The sequence below is a fragment of the Antrostomus carolinensis genome, unplaced genomic scaffold, assembly GCF_000700745.2.
Source record: "Antrostomus carolinensis isolate BGI_N321 unplaced genomic scaffold, ASM70074v2 scaffold42693, whole genome shotgun sequence".
NCBI lineage: Eukaryota > Metazoa > Chordata > Aves > Caprimulgiformes > Caprimulgidae > Antrostomus > Antrostomus carolinensis.
Window position 1 is genome coordinate 1 of NW_010306693.1, and position 20,162 is coordinate 20,162.

Sequence of the window (20,162 nt, forward strand, 5' to 3'; positions counted from 1 at the left end):
CGCAATGAAGCAGGCTGGTGTAGGTGACGGTAGCAGGGAAGATGTGCTGCACAGCTGGAGCATCTGAAAGTTGTAGGAGTGCCTGGGCACAGGTGCTGTCACCTGTGGATGCTGAGTCCATGTTGTTACCACTTCTCTTAGCTGCACTAAGTGAATAAAACTAGTAAAGGGTTGCCAGTGTGCACTGGAGTCACATTTTCATTTTGTTGGATAGAAATCCATTTTATTAAATTCAGATCTCACCTGGGTCTTTGTTTTGAACTCCCTGTCTGCCTATTTACTTCCTGTTAAGTATGACTCATGCTCTGGACTGAATATCAAGCAGTTAAGATACAGTGCAACTACCTGGTCGTGTGTGGGCTGGGACCACAGGTACGTGACAAAACACTGGCTGTCACAGAGAAAAGAGCACAACAAAAACTGCATTAGTGAACAAGGCCGTGAGGAAGTAATGCTCGAGGGAAAAGAGATCTGCTGAGGGAAAATGATGGTGTCAGTTCCCTCTGTGTTGGGAGCAATACAAAGGAATGTAGGTGATAAACTTGGCAGGGTTTTTTCATGTATCTGAAGCACATGTTTATTCTCCTCTCAAGTATCCTAACAGCTCACTTAGCGATGCCGACTCTCAAATAACATTATTGTTAATAGCAGTGTTTTGTAAGTGTCAGACTAAAATCTACGTGTATCAGGGCGAGAGATGGAAGGAGGAGGGAAAATAATTGAGAATGTTGTTGTCAGCTGAGATGAAGGCATCTATTATCAGTCTCTCAACACTGGCAGATGTGCAGAGGGAAGCAAATGGATATTGATTACATTTGGGTCCGCGTATGATTCATGTGTTCCTCTTGGGTGGGAAGAGATTAGTCTAAAATTCATGTAACGTATGCAGCAGCATTTGTTTCTTTGATAGACTCTCCTGTTGTCTGTTTTTGTGGGGTTGGGAATCTATATTGACTTTAACAAGCTCATGTCCTTGCACGTGCACATATTAACCACTCGGTAAAGTGTTTAATGTTGGTTTTTTTCCTCCTTATTTCATTTTTTGGTCGCATGCTTGCTTGCTCTGCCTGATCAAGAGGTTGGTAGACCCTGGATGCTGTCGCAGTTGTTTTGATGCTTTTCAGTGGCAGATGCTTAGTTCTGCGTATAAACACGCTGTTAGGACTCTGCTCAGCTCACCTGCGTGCTTGCCATCAGGCATTGTACGGTGGCTTTGGCTTTCAGCTGCTGAGAGATCCTTTCCCAAGGACAGCAGCATTGTAACTGCTGACAAATTGGAGTTGTAGTGAAAGCAGTAGTCTAAGGCTGGCTAGAAATAGCAGGTCTGAATAGCATCTGAATCATATCTGAATGTCAGGCTCAGAATTAGATACGAGTCCAAGTCTTTAAAACTATGTTTGTACTTTTGCTTCCCAGGCTGGACTTAATCTCTAATACAGAAGATCATTAAGCTTCCCTTCTCACCTTTCTTCTCCTGTTTTTCTTGAATGAAATGTTTGATGCTACTCTCCTCTCTCAACAATGTGTAGCATGGAAGGAATATGCAAGTGTCTCCACTGGCACGGATATTTGCTCAGAACTCCACGAAATTGCTGCTTTTATTAATGCCAGTGTAACTCATGCATCGACTTTTGCTTTGAAAAGATCAGTGCACAGCATTGCAATTGCATTTTTAAGGTTCAGAGTTTTTTTTATCACATCCACTCCCCCTTTCTAGTGGCTCTCACAGAGCTAACAGATGGGAGATGCTCTCACAGCTCATTGTCCTTCTCCAGGAGTGATCTGGATCCTACAGTAACTCCTTAGCAACTTGTTAATCAGCTCTAAATTTCACCCAGTTTTCTGTGAGCAGTGTTTGTTATTGTTTAATACCAGGAGAATCCTGAACTGTTTGTTATTGTTTAGTACCACAAGAATCCTGAACTGCTTAATGAGCCAAGACTGTCCTGAAGTAAATGTGACTTTTGGGTGACTTAAAAATCTAGTCCCAGTTTTACTTCTCTCATCCAGTGGTGATTGCAATTTGATTTTTGGCCACATAAATACATTACAGATCATGTGCTCCTAACCCATGAGCATGATGTTCTGAAGTTTAAAAATGTTCTTGTCTATAATACAGCGTGCGTAAAATAAACAAGATTTCAATGCAGTCTTTATATTAAATGTTAACACATTTAATTTTATTGTAGCCCCTCGAGTGACACAGTTGGGAGGAAATTCTTGTGAAATAACCTGGGAAACGGTCCCACCCATGAAGGGAGATCCTGTTGGTTACGTTCTACAGGTACTGGTTGGAAGAGAATCTGAATACAAGCAGGTAGGAAAATGGTCTCATTTTAATATTGCAAAATTGATGACATAATCATAGAATCATAGAATGGCTTGGGTTGGAAAGGACCTTAAAGTTCCAACCCCTCTGCTGTGGACAGGGCTGCCAACCACTAGATCAGGCTGTCCAGGGCCCCATCCAACCTCTGCCCTTCAGTGCCTCCAGGGAGAGGACATCCACAGCTTCTCTGGGCAACCTATGCCAGTGCCTCACCACTCTCTGGGTGAAAAATTTCCTCCTAATATCTAACCTAAATCTCCTCTCTCTTAATTTAAAACCATTTCCCCTTGTCGTATCACTATCTGCCCATGTCAAAAGTCACTCTCCCTCCTGTTTCTGAGTTCCCTTCAGGTACTGGAAGGCTGCAATGAGATCTCCCCAGAGCCTTCTCTTCTCCAAGCTAAACAAGCCCATCTCCCTCAACTTTTCTTCCTAAGAGAGGTGCTCCAGCCCTCTGATCATCTTCCTGGCTCTCCTCTAGACCTGCTTCAACAACTCTACATCTTTCTTGTGGAAATGAAAATAATTTCTTGTATAATGGAAATGTTTTTGAACATTTGCTCTGCTGCTTCTGTCTACTGTATTGAATTACGCCCTACGGTGATGCGTCATGAACTTTGGTAAAGGTTGAGTCGAAATTAAGGGCTGTAATAGGTTGTTTTCTCCCCAGAGGGAGTATATAGAACATCATTATCTTATTGGAGTGATTTGCTCTCTGCCCGTAGTTAATCACTATTTCTTACTGAACTAACCTTTGCAAAGTTACAGTTCTGTCCACCCATGCTCTCTTCTGAACTTGCTGGTCCTAACTGTTGTCTGAAGATGAGATGATGTAGTAGGTAGAGTATCTTCCTCATTCACTAAGCCAATTCCAAGACCTTCCATCCAGGATTTCAGTCAAGTAGACTTACTTCTCATTGGTTTGTTCAGCCATCCCATTCCTGTCTAAGGTTTGATGCATGGATGTGCAACTGCTGTGGATCAGCTGCCCCACAGAGACTCTGTCCGTTCTTGCACTGTAGAAGCAAAGTGAGTGAAGTACGGCTGATCCTTCTTTCCTTGTCTGTCTTGATTAGACATCAGAAGTGGACATTTCCCCAGAGCACCTGAAACAAAACATCTCATTCACAGCTCGATCTTTTATTTCATCTATCACACCTCTGACTCTGTGATTTATGGTGCACTTTGTGCCCTGTCTTCAACCTGTCCTTTTTTTCAGTTGTCATACAGATTCCGAGTAAGTCCGAATTAGGGAATGAGATATCTTAACCCTTAAATAATTTTTTTTACATGTGTCATACTTAAAAAGGTAGTACTTTGCGGCTGTCTTTGCTTCTTTTCTGTCTATTTTGGAGTGTTACCGTGAATTAATGAATTATCAAAAGTAACATAAATAAATGCAAGACAATTAATGTGCTAAAGATTCAGCAACCTAATTATTATTTTTGTCAGGAAACATTTTTGGTGCTGGTATAGCTAATAAAACTTCCGTGGACTGTGCTGGCCTGATAATGTTAGTGGTAAGTGGATAAGTGGACCCATTTTGCTGTTGCCTGATTTACAACGTAGCCTTGATGTACAACCTCCACGTACAGCTTTAGTCAGCATAGATTCAGCACTTAAAATGTTCTGGATCTCCTTGGGGAGAATTGGGCATGGCTTCCTGCTCCTTTTAGGTAGGTGATGGCTTAATATTTGCAATCAAGAAACCTGTGGTATGAAAAAGTCCAGCAATAAAGGAAATAAAAAGTACCTTCAGGGTCTTAGGTTGCAAGTTTTCTTTTCTCATGAAGCATGACCCTGCTGAGGAGTGTTTTGCTTCAGTTTTCACAAGTGACTCACTAAAAGAAGCTCCTGGCTGGGATGCTCAAAGCTGACACTGTGACTTCTGTAGTTGGGCTGGCTGATAACCAGCCATGGAAAAGAGGGAGAGTTCTGCTGGTTTGTGGTCTCCAAAATCAGTTTCAAAACCCATCAAAATTATTTATCTTCCATCGCAAACGTGGTTGTCATTTGTGCACTGGAGCACATCGCTGACTTAGTGTCCATCAGCTGCAGTCGCTGTGCACACATGCTCTTAGCTCCTGTTATGTGAATAGGAGATAAAATATATAAAGGTCACTTAGTAATTTCACTCTACCTTTGCTGTGGCATGCCTGTGATCACTTGCTACTCTTTAGCTGAAATGTAATTTTAGTGATATGTTAATTACATTTCAAGTGCAAGTCCTAAATTTACATTTAAATCTGTTTTTTTCCCCTGCAAGTGACATACATATTTTGCATATGTATCTCAGGGGGGCATGTTATACTAGAAGAGTTTTGCAAATTGTTTTACAGAATTGCACAAATGAGAAATATTGCAGATTTTCAGGCTATTAAATACACCCTTGAGAAAGTGTCTGAAGTGACTGGAGTTTCTATAGCAGTCGCCAGTGCATTTTGCAAGAACCAGGGACAGTATAGCTGGGTAAGAAGGAGAAAAATAGTTGCATGAAATATATATTTTTTTTTAATGTCCCACTGGCATGGAAATAAATGCAACAAATACCTATTTCAGGTTATTCATGGGCTACACAGGACTTCATATCACACGTAGGGTCACTCATCCTAAGATGTTTTAACCTCCATTCACCCTCCGGCACACAGTTGTCTCTGTTCTGTGACATGTTTTACACCAGCCCAAACACAGATGAGAAGAGTTTCACAGAATAAAAATTCACTTTTTAAATTACCTTAAAATTGAAACTTTTCAGCTAACGAATGTATAAAGCTGTTTCTCTCTTACAAGTCTGTAATCCTGTCAATAGATCACTTTATTTGCAGCAATTTAAAGGCAACTATTTAAGGCAAGACCTTGAACAAGTCTAGGAAGACATGTAACAAATCCATGGAGCCACATCTCATCTCCCTGCCTGCTCCCAGTTGATTTACTTCATGTGAATACAGCTGATGGGTGACCAAAACCACTTTACTCATTTTATCTTAAAGCCCTAATTCTTGCTTTCATTGTTTAAATCATAAAATCATAGAATGGTTTGGGTTGGAAGGGACCTTAAAGATCATCCAGTTCCAATCCCCCTGCCATCAGCAGGGACACCTTCCACTAGACCAGGTTGCTCAAAGCCTCATCCAACCTGGCCTTCAACACTTCCAGGGAGGAGCAGCCACAGCTTCTCTGGGCAACCTGGGACAGTGTCTCACCACCCTCACAGGAAAGAATTTCTTCCTCAGATCTCATCTCAATCTCCCCTCTTCCAATTTAAAGCCATTACCCCTCGTCCTATTACTACCTGCCCTGGTGTTAGAAGTGACTATGCACGGCAGAAATCGAGATGATGACACTTGTCAATCTATTTTTTGTATAGGGAGAATGATTGGTATTTGTATGTGTGTGTGTTTCTGCCCCAGAAAACTTTACAAAGGTAGTGTTGGACTGGCAGATATATTAGGAAGATGACAATATGCCTTTTGTGATACTGGCTTAGCGTTCATACTATGTATGAATTTTTTTAAACTGGTGTAATAATGTTTTATTAACAAGAATGTTGTGTGATTTACGCAGTAGATTCTGGTCTTTTCATCCAAATAAAAGCTTGGAAAAGGAAGATCCTATAATTGTGAAAACTGAGCTAGAACTTTTTAATGATGATTGTGTTTGACTTTTCAAGATGCAGCTATGTCCCATGACTATGTGGAGAACAGTTGTGCAGGAACAATATTGCACACAGAACATCACGGTGTCAAGCACAGTGTCTCCCTGGACTCAGTATGAAAGCTCACACAAATCCTTCCTCAGGCAGCACAGATGTGACACTCCTTTCCTATTTCTGGGAAAATTTGACATTACAGATCTCAATCCAACTCTTTGCTAGGAAGCCCGCAGAGTGTGATGCAAAAAGCAATGGCATTGTGACGTTACAGTTCTTTTTAGGAAATCAAATTTTCCTCGTTTATGAATCAGGATGTAAGTGACGGCAGATACATTTATCAGTGGCCCAGGTCTGGTTTTCTCTTTCTTTCCTGGTTTCATCTAGCAAAGCTTACTCAGTTAGAACTTACCTTTTAAGTGTGTTAAAATTGTCCCTAGCTTTGTGTAATTTTAATCTGGGGCTCAGGGAGCCGGCTGGGCTGCGCAGCGCAGCAGCTGAAGCTTGGGATAACAGTCGGAACACCCAGCAGCCTGAGTTTGAGTTTCCCAATTGAGCAACTCTGGGTATTGAATCACCAAGGAGCCAGCTCTTCATAAGAGCTGTCCGTGGGAAATCAGAGCTGAGTTTTAAAGCTTCTTTATCCTTAAATTGTTTGCCAGTGAGGCAAAATGTTCTACCTTTGAAATTTCTGATAATTTGGAGGCCGTGGTGGTTCATCAGCTTCTACCACATCTCTTCTGGGAGAAAACTACCCCCAAAAGCTTTCTAAAAGAAGAAAAGATGCTAGTTAGGGTATTCTGGGTGTGTAAAAATCCCCCAGCAACGCAGTGGGAAGCCTGCTGGAGTCTGCACCAAGAGCTGGACATCTGGGAGAACCTGGTTGGTTTTACCAAGCTCTATTTTTTAAAAATTTTTTTTTACTTTTTTCAGACTCTGTAGACACAAAATCTCTGAAATGCATTCAGTGCACTGTTAATTTGTGTAAATCAGAAAAAAAATTGGTTTTCCTTCTCTATTTTAAATAGTAAGTGAAAGGCATTTGTACTGGTTGGATGCCAAAATACAGCATAATTGTCCAGTACGCATTGGCGTGCATTATTGGTGCTGCTTGCAGCGAGTATTTTCTCTGCCTCCTGATGCCAATTTTGTGTCATGGGACAGAGCAAATAATTCCCTTTCATTAAGAGTTTTTCAGTGCAACCCACCTCACAGAAGGTGACCCAAGAGACTGTGGTTTGCTTTGTTTAGGAGACAAGACTGTCCACACAACTCTAAAGGGTTTGTGAGCATCTCAGCAGTGGAGTGAGGGGAGCTGGTTTTGAGTCTGGATTAAATAATAAACTCATACAGTTTCTTAAAGAGAAATCTGTCAGGTGACTTAGGAAAAAATAAACCTTTCCAATGGACATGCTTTCTAAATAGATTGAAACCTGCCTCTGAATCTTGAGCTTCTTATAACCATATAAAATAGGCTTTTATTTGTTATTAAATACACTGGTTATCACAGTGGAGTGCAACAGCCAGGTAAGGGTATCTTACACTTCCCAATGTGTCACTTGTAGGACAATTGTGGCTGTTACTTTTATTATTTGGAAAAGATGGAGAGGGTTTGGGATTACTTAATGACATGGGTGAAATTGAGAAATACTTGCCTACAGGAATTCTCTGAGCTGACTGGCTTGATCAATAGGATCAATTGCCATAAGAGGCTTCAGCAGCAGTTTATTACTTGTGATGATATTTTCATTGAAGGAACCAGGCAAAAAGCTCATCATGTTTTTTATTAGATTCTCAGGTACCTAAACAGAAAAGCTGTTTTAGGAACTGAAAGCAATAAATGGGTTAGCCGCTTCCCTTTGACTTGTTGGCCACCAAAGCATAATGTGCTACATATAAAGAAGTTCACTGCTTTGTACAGTCATATTTGGTCTAATGTTTGTTTAGCAAATATAAAGACCTTATACATAATTGTCAAATTATTTTTTCCCCTCTCTGTTCTGTATGTGAAGTCCACTCACAAAGTGTAACTCTGATCATAACCAAGCATCTGTCTTTGTGCTGAGGACATCCTGTATTGGCTCAGCCTGGTCCTAGTGCAGACAAAACTGCGCTGGAGCCAGTAGTGGAGTGAATAATAATTAAGCACAATAATATTTTACCTGTTACTGAGAAAACAAATAGATCTCCTGGTGCTAAATACTCATGGAACCACCGAAAGGAGGAAAATTTCCACCACCTTTCTAGCTGTAGTCCAGGAAATGTTTTGTCTTTATCATTAATGAATATTAATTCATGTATTCTGTGTATTTTTGGCTATTTTTCAAACATTAACAATCTGCTCTTCTCTCACTTGACTGTCTGACCTTTTTCTGAGAAGTGCTGTTGACTAGATGGCTTGACTGAACTTGGTCATCTATATTTATTAGACTGTAATGAAGATACAGGTCTTTGATTTAGCCAAACTTAGCCTCCAGTTACACTGGTATTCACCACCTGGACAGAACAAAACAAGTAAAAAACCAATTAACTGGACAGGTTTTTCAGTGCAAAAACAAGTTATATGTATCCCATCCCTAGTATCTGTTAAATGTAATTTGTGAAGATTAGATAGTAAAAATTTTATTAAATGTCATTATTTGGGTCTCACTGGATTTTTACTTTGTTTTAGAAGTGGTCATATTGGTTGCAAAAATTCATTTATGGCAAAGGCATGTGGAGCTCCTCAGATTATACATTTTGAAAGGAAATTAATAATTACAACAGCACCAGAAAACATACCTTCCTTACAGCTGTTTTGAAGGGTAGATGCTTTGTTGTGTTAGCATGCCTCAGAGTCTAAAGAAATGGGTGTTGGGTAAGTCCTCCAAGTAAAAGAATCCTGGCTGGTCCCTTGGAAGATCACATCCTTTTTTAATTACTTGCGGAGCTTATATTTACGTGCCAAATGCATGCAACTTTTCTTTGCATGATGGGAGGATTTCAGAGTAAACTGAAGTGTTAACCACCTACAAGATGTAGCATTGATGATGGAGTAGGTAGAGGACAGTTGCACACAGCAAGTGGGTGTTAGAAATTGAATTGCCATTGGAAAATGGAGTGGCAGAGACGTTCTTGGTGGGATGTACCCTCTGCAAACAGATGTTTCAGCCTTCACGTTATTTCTCTGGACCTCAACAGCACTTGCAGTTTTATTTTCCCTGCAATTACTGTGTTGCTGTAACTTCCTGACTCGCTTCTCACTGGTGTTGAGAAGACAAAAGAAAGCCAACAGTGCATAGCTGTGGTTAATCAGAGAGATTTACAGTATGAATTTGTTGTATCCCTGTCACTTGAGCTACAGTGAACTTCTCATGAATGCTGAGCGTACCTGAGGAAGGTAAAATAATTTTGTTTAAACATTGCTTCTTGATTTCTGCCTCGGGGCCAAGAAACATGAGCCAGTTAGAGGGCTTCTACTTAGTCTGGAAAATCAGAGTCACCATTGTTCAAACTGTATTTGGAAAAACTGTAAAAGTTAAAAGGGGAGAGAATGAATGAAAGAAAAACCTTAATCTTTTGTCCCAGACCTTCTCAAGAAATCAGTGACGGGCTTTTTAGCTGGGGGATGAGTGTCAGGGGCAAGCATGGGCAGGAAGGTTGGGCTCTTTAAGTGATATTTAGCTGAACATGTCTCTTCTTTTTCCTCCTGTATTTCTTACTCCAGAGTAATGCACAGAACATCTTCTGTCGACTCAGGTTTAATTTCCCTCTTGTTACCCTTTTCTAAGTTGAGTTCTTGCCTCCAGGAGGGCAGCGATGCTCTCAGCCTTCCACTCCCACAGAGAGGAGAAGGAAACCAGCTCAATGAGCAAAGGAAGAGACATCTGAAGTTCAGGGTTTCATTTTTTTTTTCCAGCAGACACAGGCACTTTGTGACATGTTTTTCATTTCATAAAATACCAATTTCAACAACTCTCCTTTATATAAATTGTTGACTGGTTATTTGTTTTCAAAGTTGGTAAATGCTTCCATTGGTCTTTTTTTTTTTTTCCATTTAAGTCACAAAACTCTCTCTTAGATATTCAGTTCTCTCTCTTCTTTCTCATATTGTGACTCATGCTCTCTGAGTCATACGGTACCTACATTTGATTAACATAAATACATGATGGGTTTGGATTGCTAAAGAAACAGCTACAATGCAGCCGAGAGGAGCTGTTTTACACTTTAATAATATTTTATTGTTTCCACAATTCTGAAAGTGTAATTTCTGTCAAAATCGCTGACTCTTGAGAGAAGTGTGAGGAAAGTACATTAAAATCATATCTGTAAGCAATTTTATGATTATACAGTGAATGTTTTCCAATAACCTTAGATTGCAGATTTTCTTCCTTTTGGGGCCAAACACGGTGCTTATGTCTTAGACAGATTTCAGGCATATAGTCACATTTTAAGAGTACACAAATACGTTTGTACTATTTATCACAGCCACAAAAGATGAGTCCATCTTATGGTTGATATATTGTCTGAGGTCTTACCTGTCCTTGTGTGCATTGACTCTGTTGAACGCTCTGAGACTTCCCATGGTTGGGCGTCTCTTAGATAGACTTCCGCATGCCTCTACTTTTACAAAACCTGCATTGGCCTAGGGTGTTCTTCCTCGAGACCTGCAGTGTTGTTTCCTTACAAGACTCAGCCTTGACCTAACTTTCTGGCCCAAATCCTTGCGAAATCTACCATGATTACATTTTTAAATTGATTGATGCTATGAAAGGAGCAGGCCAACCGTATCCTGGGCTGCATCAGGAGAAGTGTGTCCAGCAGGTCGAGGGAGGTGATTCTCCCTCTCTAGTCCGCTCTTGTAAGGCCCCACCTGGAGTACTGTGTTCCAGTTCTGGAGCCCCCAACACAAGAGAGACCTGGAGCAGCTGGAACAAGTCCAGAGAAGGGCCACCAGGATGATCCGAGGGCTGGAGCACCTCTCCTATGAAGACAGGCTGAAAGATTGGGGGCTGTTCAGCCTTACCTTCCAATACCTGAAGGGGGCCTACAAGAAAGCTGGGGAAGGACTTTTCATAAGGGCAGTTAATGACAAAACAAGGGGAAATGGGTTTAAACTGAAAGAGGGGAGGTTTAGATTAGATATTAGGAAGAAGTTCTTCACTGTGAGGGTGGTGAGACACTGGAACAGGTTACCCAAGGAAGTTGTGGCTGCTCCTCCCTGGAAGTGTTCAAGGCCAGGCTGGATGAGGCTTTGAGCAACCTGGTCTAGTGGAAGGTGTCCCTGCTGATGGCAGGGGGTTGGAACTGGATGATCTTTAAGGTCCCTTCCAACCCAAACCAGTCTGTGATTCTATGATTCTATGAGGTTGTTTTGCTCTTTGTATTTGACTGTGCTTGTTGTCTTGTTTTGAAGGTGTACAAGGGAGAAGAGACCACATTCCACATCTCAGGCCTTCAAGTCAACACAGACTATCGGTTTCGCGTCTGCGTCTGCCGCCGGTGCTTGGATACCTCACAGGAACTTAGTGGACCTTTCAGCCCATCTGTTGCCTTTATGCTTCAGCGAAACGAGATCATGCTTGCAGGAGAAATGGGAAGCATAGATGATCCTAAGATAAAGAGGATCATTCCTACTGATGAACAGTTTGCAGCCCTCATTGTTCTTGGCTTTGCAAGTTTGTCAATTATATTCGCCTGTATATTACAATACTTCTTTATGAAGTAGAGAATTCAATGGAAGTTTGAGATACAAATTTAACTAATGCTACGCATTATAATCCACACATTTATTCAGATATTCCTTTTTTTTGAAATCCTTTTGTTCTACCATACATTTTATATACTTCTCTTGTTTTTACAGTTCTAGCTTGAAGAAAGATAAATCAGTGTTTTGATGCACCTTTTTGAAATTCAAAACTAGGAAGTGGTTAAACTGGAGAAACAAGCAAACCAGATACCAAAAGAAAGAATTTTATTTTTTTTTTCCTTCACGGTTTCAAAATTGTCACCAATTTGCCTTTTCAACATTATTTTGGGGTTTTTTTTCACTGAAGATCTTGCAGTCTCTTATTTTATCTTACTATTTAGGAAATTTTAATAATGATTCACTTTTTTTGTCTCTTCTTTTTCCTCCTAAACATTAGTCACAGGTGTGTAGAGTGGTAAGACTAGAATACAGTGTTAGTCAACAGCACCAGGTTTTCCTTGAACAGTATTAGCAGTGTTGCCTATGAATTACTCACTACATTTGCCCCAGGTTTTGGTTTTTTTTTCAAGATAAAACATAAGTTGTTATTTTAACTGTTTAGTGCATTTAAATCAGAACAATATCCTGCAGTTGAAAAAACTTTTTAATTATCTGTTATTTTTACAGTTACAACACTATAAACTGCCTGTATAAGAACTCAAATAACCAAACTGCGTATAAATTATGAAGCATTATAGATTTTTTTTTTACCATTTTGATTCCTAGCAGTAATTTTAAGTAAGAGGGCATTGTGCAATAGTTAGTTATTCCCATGTTCAGCTATTTAAAAGCTGCTTTAACTTGTCTGTTTGTCACTGTATATAACTATTCCTAATCTAATACTAGATATTATTCTATTACGTGCAGCCTGATTTATATGATTAGAGCTGGTGACAGCTTACTGCCTCTGCTGAATTAGGTGAGATTTACACTCAATGGAAGCAAACTTTGTCAGTTGATCTTTTTTTTAGTATTATTATTATTAATTTTTTTTTTTTTTTGGAGGGGTATCCATTTTATGGAATTTTTTTGGAGGTATCAAAAATGAACTCTGTTTATTTTAAATACCATCCAGGGTGTCTGTGCTATTCTTACCCAAGGGCTAATTGAAATAACTTGGTACATGGCAAAATTCAGATGAGAATCTTGCTCTGATGGGAATGTCCCCCCTCCTCCTGCCTGCCCCTTCCGAGAACACACGTTTTAATCCATCAAGATAACTAGAATTTTAACTCTTCAGTCATTGGATTATTTATATTAAGTCAACATTGTGCGAGTACCTCAGGGACACAAATGAGCTGGAGGTGCAAATAGATTCCAAAAGGGTGCAACAGACACAGTGTATTTCCCTGCCTCTTGTTTTTGTATATTTTTGCTACTTGGTTTTGCTTTTGTCCTAGCTATTTTGTGCTCTGTCTCCATTGTCTAAGATTCAGTGTCCTGTACTAGCATCATAGTCCCTTAACCAAAGTAATGGGGAAAAAAAAAAAAAACAACATTATTTTTGTTTTAGGTTTATTTATACTATATACTGCATACAGTACTTTAAATACCAATTACAGTGCAATCTTTTATTTATTGTAAAAAAAAAATAAAAATAAAAAATAAAAAGTGTACTTATGTACTAATCCCCTTCTCCACCCTCCCTGTAGCATGTTATATTTTGTCTGTTTTATACTGTTGTACTTTAGGTCAACTTTTTACCTGGCAGCATTCCTAGTGTTATTAATCTTCTTACATTTTCTTGTGTTTTTGAAGATGGGAGCATCTAGTACATTAAATGCCAAAAAAAAAAAACCATTATCAGTGATTCAAACGTTTACATGTATCCAAAAACATAATCATCTCTGGAAAGAAAGTGCTAAGATCAATGAATTATTCTGTGTGCCTCTCTAGATGTAGCAAATATTAGAAATGTTCTGTATTTTGTTATTGACTATAATTAGTTTAATTTAGCCTTGCAAACTAATGGCATTGAGCTAAATATATATATTTTTTTGTTTTTTTGCCAAAGTCATGGCTCGTCAAATTTATTTACATCTTATTTAAATTTATTTGTGATATGAAACTTTGTGACCTTGCATCTGTATTTTGTGAGCAAAGCATATATAGCTGTCTTCAATGGAGGGGAAAAAAGAGTGTATTTTTTAAAACAATGAAAAGACCGCTAGTTTGGAAACCCAGAAATTTGAATAGATTCCCTTTTTTTATTTTTTTGGAATATTGTTTCAGCAGTGCTGCTATGAAATCCAAGCTTGACACCTTTTTTTTTAAAAAAAAAAAAACTGCTTTAATGAAAAAAAGAAAAAGGAAAAAAAAAACCCCACCTTGCTTTAGATGATTTGACAGATTTTGAAATACAAATGATACTAAGAGCAGGAGCGCAGAGAAAAGGAATCAGTTACACTTGAAGCTTTTCTGTCATTGCTAATTTGTTTGCTGTCCCTTATAATCACGCTAACGAGAGCGCCCAGTCCAACCCTGAGGTTATCAAAGTATTCTGCAGGAGTTGGGACAGGCCTTAAAAAAAGTTCATCTGTCATTCTTTTAGTTTGTATATTCTGCCATAGTGATTTGATTGTCATTCATTGATTAACAGAAAAACTAGAGCATCACAGATCTGAAACCATTCCTGGTCTGATTCCCGTTACTGCTGACCCAGCCGTGGATTTTCCGATGGGGATTTACCCCCCTTGATCCAGCCAAGGTAGAATCTGAATCCAACCCGAGGGCTCTCTGCTCTCCAAGGCAACAACAACAACAACAACAACAAGGTAGAATGAAACACTAAATATTTAAAACCCTTAAGGATGGAGAGAGAAGTTTTTAGATTGTTCTGCCTTTTTCTGTATGAACTTGAAATGTTTTCTAATCCTGTTTGTCGGCTACAGTAGCTCAGTATTCAGTGTCATGATTGATAAGTGCCCTAACTGAATGTGTATGAACCTGATCCTTGCACAGTTCTTTAAATTGAAAAATATAAAATGTTTTTACCTCACTATGGGAACATACATTCCAAGCTTTTCAACTTAAAAAAAAAAAAAATAATCATAAGTTTTCTTGTATTGTAAATTTTAGACTATTTCATATGCATTGTATTAAAACTGCCATATCAATTTTAATGTATAGATTTTGCAAATACTACACTATGTATGTAAGACTTAACTGTATCTGTAGTGTATATGTAATATATTTATGCCCAATAAATGTTTTAATTCTTTCTGATATTACCAGGAGTTTTCTTAATTGAATCCAGCCCTTTCTAGCAGGTCCGTGGTGTTGCCGCAGCCTGAAGCAGGATCCCAATTTAACTGGGGATATTTCTGGTTTGTAACTGGAATGATGGTGTGTTATTTGGGAAGTGTTTGCTGGTGCAGTTCAGGAGTTTATGGTGTCATTTGTTCTTAGACTGAGCTAAATACGTTGCAGATTGTTAGTCCACCCCCTGGAAGGGTGAAGTTCAGCCAGGCTGTTACCTGTACAAAAGCTGCTGATGAGCAACAAGCTTATAGAAATGATCTTAAAGTCAGTTTTCTGTGGTGTTTTCATCACTTATTTGAAGTAGCTTGTGTGAAAATTTAAGGATGGTAAAAAAAAATACCTATATTTGTTATCTCTTTGTCGTGAAACCTTGAAATATCAGAATTTTCCACTTGTTAATTATGTGCAATAAATTCAATTACTCATAAAGAATTAATCTATGTTTACATGTTTCTTGGCAAACACATTAATGTTTGTTTCTAAACGGCTTTTCTTCTTCAGATCACTGCATAAATACAATGTTTTATTTGTTTGCTTTTTTAATTACTGCAGTTTGCAACATGAGTAGGTTTTTCCTAAGGAAATACAGGAGTTTTTTTCACTGAGGTTGCTCAGTTGTTGGGGGGGGGATTGATTTATTTATTTAAACAATGCTTGCTAAAACAATCTCTCTTTAACAGACTCTTTTAAAGATGTCTATGGAATAGTAATCACTGCTTTGGTATCTGAAGTGATCTTTTATTGTCAGTAGTCCTTGGCTTGCAGTATTCCCCTGGGTGTCTGCAGAGATGGTGCAGGACAGGTGAAGCCCATGGGAGCGAAGGAGGATTTCAGTATTTGCTGTTTGAGCTCTGAGTGTTGGTTTGTGTTGTTACAACCCACAGGTTTGGTGCAGAGGTCCTGGGTCCCTTTCCCACACCCCAACTAGGCAGAGGTGGGGTGAGTAGCGCTGTTTCCGATGGATTTTGTTTTAGGAGGAAATAAGGAGCAAGTTGTAAGCGGGTTTGGGAAATACGGTGTTTACCAACATCTCTTGCCTGCTCATGTCTGTTGGGAGAACAGTGTCTGCTTTGAGAAGTTCTGAAACAAGAGCATGGGCTTGTATTTTTAGATATTTTCCTGGCTCCACAACCGACCTCGGGCTGATTCGGTGGTTGGACGTGGCACATCTCGCAATTTGAGCAATCTCCAGACCTGCCTGCTCAAAGCGTGGTCACCAGGCTGGTGGCTGCTGTTTCTATAGCAGCAGCAATTCTCTTTCTTGGTAATCAAAGAGCCTGTTCAAAAACGAAACGGGTAGAATTTGTTTTGCTGTTGACTTAACGCCGCTGTTGCAGGTTCGGAGCATGTTTGGTTTGGTGGAGGAGAGTCGAGCCCTCCTTAAAGGTGGAGGGGTCTCTGAGAAACCAGTGTATCAAAGCAAGGTGTGGTGTGATCTGAACCACCAGCTCCCTGGGACAAATAAGAAAGCAAACAGGATCCGGAGGGAGCATCAGTCCGTGTTGTTCACCCCCTGCAGAGCTCTTCCTGCCAAGCTCATTCAGGTCTTCAAATTTTAGGAGATGCTCAAATTCAGCCTGCTATAAATAGCACTTTCTTGAAGGGACATGGATCTTAACTCTCCAGCCTTCGGGTCAGGGGACCAAGGTTCTCCTGCCTCTCCCTTCTGTCTTGAAACACAGTTGGGGTATTTGAAAATACCCCTGAAAATGAAATACTTGGGGAGCTCCAGCCGAGAGGTCTCCAGGGTGTGCTGTGTAAAATGAAAAATAGCCTGAGCTACTCCTCACTTGTGGGCCAGGGGGTCAGCGTGGCCAGTGTCCTCAGCTGGTGGGTGCTTGCCTGAGTTACCTGAAGTCTCCTATCACTGACAGGTTTGCAGCTGGAGAAGAGTTCCCTGGGGAATGCTGCTGTTCTAGGCTGAATGGAGGGATGGTGACACCTTGTAGGCACAGTCTGTACTGGTGGTGGAAGCTCAATGTTTCCTCATCTGACTCATTTGTTAGCTGAGCGATGGTGGTGTGCTGTGCTGGGCATCACGGGGCAAGAGTGATTCCTCCTCCTGCATGGGCAGGGAATGGGATGGAGGGCAAGGTCCATCAGGACCATGAGTTGCGGGTGAATGGGAGGAAGCAGCTCCAGCCTCTGGCCCGTCTCTAGCAGGTGATTGAAATCTCTGCTCAATGGCTCCAGTGTATTCTTGGCATTGTGCTGAAATTAAGGTTGCAGATGACACATGGGAGTTTGTCTTAAAATGGTAGAAAGTGGTGGGATAAGAGCTGATGCTCACAGCACATCTAAATCCCCACCTGAGGGAAACACCAACCACAGGGAAGCGGATGGAGCTGAACTGCTCAGCTCCTGCCAGACCCAGACCAAAACCTCTTTCTCTTCTGCTTACCCGGGTGCTTGTTCAGGATTAAACAAGTGATATTAAAAGAGACTGATTCATGTTTTTAAAGAAGCCTCCAGCTACAACCTACTCTTAACCCTTCATGCTAAACCTGTGGATCCTCTGAGATCTCAGCAAAGCTTGAGCAATTTTACTCATATTGTGGATGTCCCCTCCCTGGAAGTGTTGAAGGTCAGGTTGGATGAGACTTTGAGCAACCTGGTCTAGTGGAAGGTGTCCCTGCTGATGGCAGGGGGGTTGGAACTGGATGAGCTTTAAGGTCCTTTCCAATCTAAACCATTCTGTGATTCTATTAACTTATGGATTAGGGAGATGTGATGATCCCCCCCTCAGCATCAATGACACCTACATGAACCTGATGGTTTTGTTAGACCTGTCTGCACCCAAAGGTGTTAGAGAAAAACTGTAAAGAAATTATTGTGGAAATGTGATGTATAAATTATATTTTCTGTGCAGATCTTTTTTTCTAGAATTATTGCAGAATTCATGATGTATTATGATATATTGAAGTGGTATAGAATTATATTCTCTGTCCTTAATATTCACCTGCCTTGGAGTGAAGATATAAATGTCATCCCTTAATCTCAGAAATGAGAACCCCAAGTAAGTAGAAAGGAGGATATAGACACTTCTGTTCAATATATTTATGGCTGAGCAAAAGAAACCAGCTGAGATCTCTTGAAAGGGCTATTTTATCAATATTACATTTAATATGTTCTAAATTATTGCATCTGTTTCTGCTCTTGACAATTGCTCTTTCGCAATGCACAGATTCTTGGCTGGGCAAAATACAAAAAATAAGGTTTCCCAAGATTTCAGAGTGGATGAGCCTGCTGTCTGCTGTGAATGTGCTGTTATTAGTTTGAGTAGTTGTATTTATGGTACTAATTGCTGGCATAGATGGTGTTGCATGCCATCAAAACTATATTTAGGTCTACTAGCATAGTTAATAAATAACTGCTTGGGTCAGTGTGCTCAGTGGATGTCATTTCTTGGTAATTTTATTAGCTCATCTCTCTCACTTTCTGTCATACGAAAGCTGTTATTCTCTACCAATAAAACAGAGCAAACAGCAGGGAGGCAGAAGCCCTGGGAGGATTCACATGTGAACAGAGTTGAGAAATTCACCCGAATCCAGTGCAAATATTGTGTTTATGAATTTATAGCTCAAATGCCCTTTCTCTCCACAAAATGCTGGTGAGCTGGTCACAGTGTCCGGGGTTTGGAGGGCTCTGCAGCACCACACACGTTAACGTCCCCGGGCAGCTCACCATGTGGGATGCTGCTCGGTGCCTGCACAGCCCTCCCTACCCCCCTGCCGCGCCTTGGGGGTTGGCGTGCTGAGGAAAAGGGGGTGTCTGCCATCAGCAGGGCTGAATGTTCCCCGGGATGCTGCTGTGTGGAGCTTTGTACTGTGTTAGGTGTGGCTCTAAAACTGTGATTGCTCTGGTTCACAGTGCTTAGGCTGCTGCTGCTCCCGTCTGTGCCTTCTCCAGCGTTGGTGTTGGGTGTTCTGCACGTTATAGCTCGGTCTCATGTCCTTGTTTAAATTGTGATTGACATCATTGTTTTGAAATCAAAAGCATCACAGCTGTACAAACCTCTGGTTATTCTCTGAATCATAGAATCATGGAATGGTTTGGGTTGGAAGTGACCTTAAAGATCATCCAGTTCCAACCCCCCTGCCAGCAGCAGGGACACCTTCCACTAGACCAGGTTGCTCAAAGCCTCATCCAACCTGGCCTTGAACACTTCCAGGGAGGAGCAGCCACAGCTTCTCTGGGCAACCTGTTCCAGTGTCTCACCACCACCACAGGAAATAATTTCTTCCTAATATCTCATCTAAACCGACCCTCTTTCAACTAAAAGCCATTTCCAATTGTTCTGTCATTAACTGCCCTTATAAAAAGTCCCTCCCCAGCTTAAGCTCCCCAGAATAAGTCCTGCTAAGGGCAGCAGTGGTGCAAGCCCCTTCCTCCAGCTGCCATCAGCCTGGCTTGCAGGAATGACATTGGATACGGGTCTCACCACAGCCTATGGCACTGGCACTCCTCTAGCTACGCAGCGGGCTTCAGATTACGTTGTGATGTGGGAAATCAGGCACAAGCCCACAGCAAAGATTCAAAAGGAAGCAGGTAAGTCCAAAACCTCTTGTGGTTTTTGACATTGCAGCAGGAGTAGATGGTCCGAGGTGACTTTGTCCGAGTCATCAGGTTAGCTTTTTGTGAAAAACAAACCACTGTTGTGATCTGAGTATAGCTGAAATGATCTTGTTTCCTTACATACCTTTGGCATTAGACCAGAAATGCTTAGGGAGCACCAAAAGCAGCTGCTCACCCGAGAGATGAGCCCCACTCCAGCACGCCTCCACCAACCAGGGCATGAGGAAACCCTTGTGCTGGTCACCCACTTCCCTCTTCACGAGCTAACCATAGTTCAGTAGGTTCAAAACTACATGTTCTATCAAAACCAGCTCAGAAGAATGCACCAACTGCAGCCCCACGCCAGTGCCCCTGGCACAGCACAGCAAGTTTGACCAAAATCAATCACGTTGTCACCACTCGCTAAAAATATCAAAGTGCCATCAACTGGGCAGGATACACGCCCAGGTGTGATGGTGAAGATCGGCTTCACTTTTGGTGAGGATTTGTAGCCCAGGTTTTTGCTGTCTTTTGTAATATGGGAGTGTTACAGCGATTTAAATCTCTGCAGCTCATTGCAGAACAGCTCCCGCTGGTGGGTTCCCTGCCTGCCCTGACAAAGGATGATTCACAGTGCTGGG

At 40.9% G+C, this 20,162-nt stretch overlaps 1 protein-coding gene across 1 annotated transcript; it reads left to right on the forward strand.

Annotated features, from left to right (window-relative positions):
- Nucleotides 1-2,180: 2,180 nt before the first annotated feature.
- Nucleotides 2,181-12,215, forward strand: LOC104522814 (fibronectin type III domain-containing protein 3B-like). The gene is made up of 2 exons (XM_010165197.1): nt 2,181-2,317; nt 11,374-12,215. Exons 1-2 carry the CDS (start codon nt 2,252-2,254, stop codon nt 11,683-11,685), a joined length of 378 nt encoding a protein of 125 aa, XP_010163499.1. The 5' UTR covers nt 2,181-2,251; the 3' UTR covers nt 11,686-12,215.
- The last annotated feature ends 7,947 nt before the right edge of the window (nt 12,216-20,162 follow it).